Source organism: Etheostoma spectabile, chromosome 6 (assembly GCF_008692095.1).
Source record: "Etheostoma spectabile isolate EspeVRDwgs_2016 chromosome 6, UIUC_Espe_1.0, whole genome shotgun sequence".
Taxonomy (NCBI): Eukaryota; Metazoa; Chordata; class Actinopteri; order Perciformes; family Percidae; genus Etheostoma; species Etheostoma spectabile.
The window spans coordinates 23,054,329-23,056,828 of NC_045738.1; the positions used below are offsets into that span (position 1 = coordinate 23,054,329).

General features: G+C 38.9%; 1 protein-coding gene across 1 annotated transcript in view; it reads left to right on the top strand.

The window, feature by feature from the left end:
- The first annotated feature begins 173 nt into the window (after nucleotides 1–173).
- Nucleotides 174–2,500, top strand: part of dpys (dihydropyrimidinase) — a 26,672-nt gene continuing 24,345 nt past the window's right edge. The window contains exon 1 of the mRNA XM_032517862.1: nucleotides 174–596. Coding sequence (XP_032373753.1) covers nucleotides 345–596 — 252 coding nt within the window. The 5' untranslated portion in view covers nucleotides 174–344. The remainder of the gene's footprint in view (nucleotides 597–2,500) is intronic.

Here is a 2,500-nt window from a genome sequence, read left to right on the forward strand (position 1 = left end):
ACACACACACACACACACACACACACACACCTCTTTCTGGAAGACAATGCGCTGTGATTGGCTGTAAATCTATTGTATGGAGAGGGCGGATCGTTCGGTTTATTACATGAGACAGGACGGTGTAGAGAACAACTTCTTTTTCGGATATGCAAGAGTTAAAAAAAATCGCGATCATATGTCACATGAACTTTAGAGCACCTGCGTTTGTCAAGTTTCTGAACACTGTACACACAGATCATTTATGCTGCTCTTCTGTCACTTCTGTCCAACTCTTGCTTTTTGATTTGTAGGCTATAATTTTTAAAACTTGACATAGGGTTATTAATTTTGCACATACAGCAGGGATGGCAGAGCCCCGCGGGATCTTGATAAAAGGAGGTAAAGTTGTGAATGAAGACTGCTCCGTGCTCAGCGACGTCTACATTGAGAACGGGAGAATAGCTGAAGTTGGACTGAACCTGCAGGTCCCAGGGGGGGTGCGAGTCATCGATGCCACCGGGAAACTGGTGATCCCGGGAGGCATCGACACGCACACACACATGGAGCTGGCGTTCATGGGCACCAAGGCTGTGGACGACTTCCACATCGGAACCAAGGTGATTCATTCAGGTCCATTACATCAGAGTTAGACATAATAAAGTAGCCTATGGCGTTATGTATGTGCCTCATACAGCGAGTATGTTTTGAGCACAGAGAACTCTATTTTGCAAGCACATAAAATTACGTTTTGAACAAGAATTAACACAAAATAATTAATTTGAGCAAACATAAACCTATTCCGTGCACAATAAATGTATTTGCATGTTTGCTATTATCCATATTAACATAGAATAACCCCCTCAAGCAGTTTACTCATATCCCAGCTAACAATCTTTGGTTCCCAGAACGTTCTGGAAACGTTTGTTTTTGGTTGCGGAACTTTACCTGAAGGTTAGATTTGGTTGTGTTTTGGTTGATCAGAAAATGTCCTTAATGTTCTGGAAACGTTATCCTAACGTTATCATAACATTGTAACCTTAGGGGAACGTTCCCCTAACGTTCCCCTAGTATTGCAACCTTTAGAGAACGTTCCCCTAACGGTATCCTAACGTTGCAACCTTTAGAGAACGTTCCCCTAAAATTGCAACTTTTAGAAAGCGTTCCCCTAACGGTATCCTAACGTTCCCCTAATATTGCAACTTTTAGAGAATGTTCCCCTAACCTCCCCTAACGTCCCCTAATATTGCAACTTTTAGAGAACGTTCCCCTGACAGTTTCCTAACGTTGCAACCTTTCAAGAACGTTACACTAACGTTCCCCTAATGTTGCAACCTTTAGAGAACGTCTAAAGGGTGCAACATTAGGAGAACGTTCTCCTAACGTTATCCTAACATTAACCTAACGTTGCAACCATCAAAGAACGTTCCCCTGATGGAGGAGGGGCCTGAGGGGAAGGGACAAAGAGGGCGTGGTTTATGCTTATTTACATAGGCTACTGGCGAGAGACCGCGCCCCCACAGGAATCCTCACAGATGTGTTAAAACCGCAACTCATAATGCAAACAAATATCAAAGTGAAATAATATAATAGGGTTGTGAGATTATTACTTTTTGATGTTTGTGTTTTATATATCATATTTCAGTGCCAATATTTGTTGTTTCGATGACAAATTTTATTTTCAATACCACAGGTTACTGTCACTGTTTTAGCTCCATATTCAAAAAGGCTTGTCATTCCCCGGGTGCAGATTTGAGTCATGCATAAGTCACTATGCGGCAAGTAGCATACAAGATGCTAACAACAGACTTCTGTAATGTCAATACAGTAAAAATGTACCTACTTGACGAAGTTGGTTTGATGCTGGCTAAAAGTTAGCATCAAATCTACTCATAATTTAGTAGTTAAAAAATAATTTAAAGGAGCCCGTGCAAAAACATGTTGGCGTTTTATTTTGAAGGTTGGGACCAGAAGTTATATTGAACTGTATGGCAAAACACAGGGTGCACACACATAATCTGGAAAGTGTGAAAATATGTTTTTGAACAAAAAAACGATACACAACCATGTGACTTGACTCCATTTTGTTTTGTATATTTTAACCTTGGTTACAGTTTAACAGGCTGCCATAAGTGAGTAATATTAAAATCAAATACCATTTAGCAGTTTGTGTATGACAATCACTTCACCATTTCATCAATTTATAATTACTTATTTCTATAAATGTATGTATGTAGTTATTTCAAGTATGTGTGTGAGTGATGTGGATATGTTTCTTTTATTTGAGAAGTCTAAAGTTGCACTTTTTTGGCTTTTTTTCTTAAAGGAAATTAGAAAAACACAGAAATAACTTCATGAAATATCCATTTTCTGAGTGGTTTTCTTCTGGATTTATTCTGTTTTAAGTTGGCTAGGGTACTAGTTTTGTGTGTAGCCCATCTAATATCCTTACAGTAGTGTTTCTTAATCATTTTACAGATGATTTTGCTTGAAATAGAAATTCTCTATTCTAACCTCTTTAGCT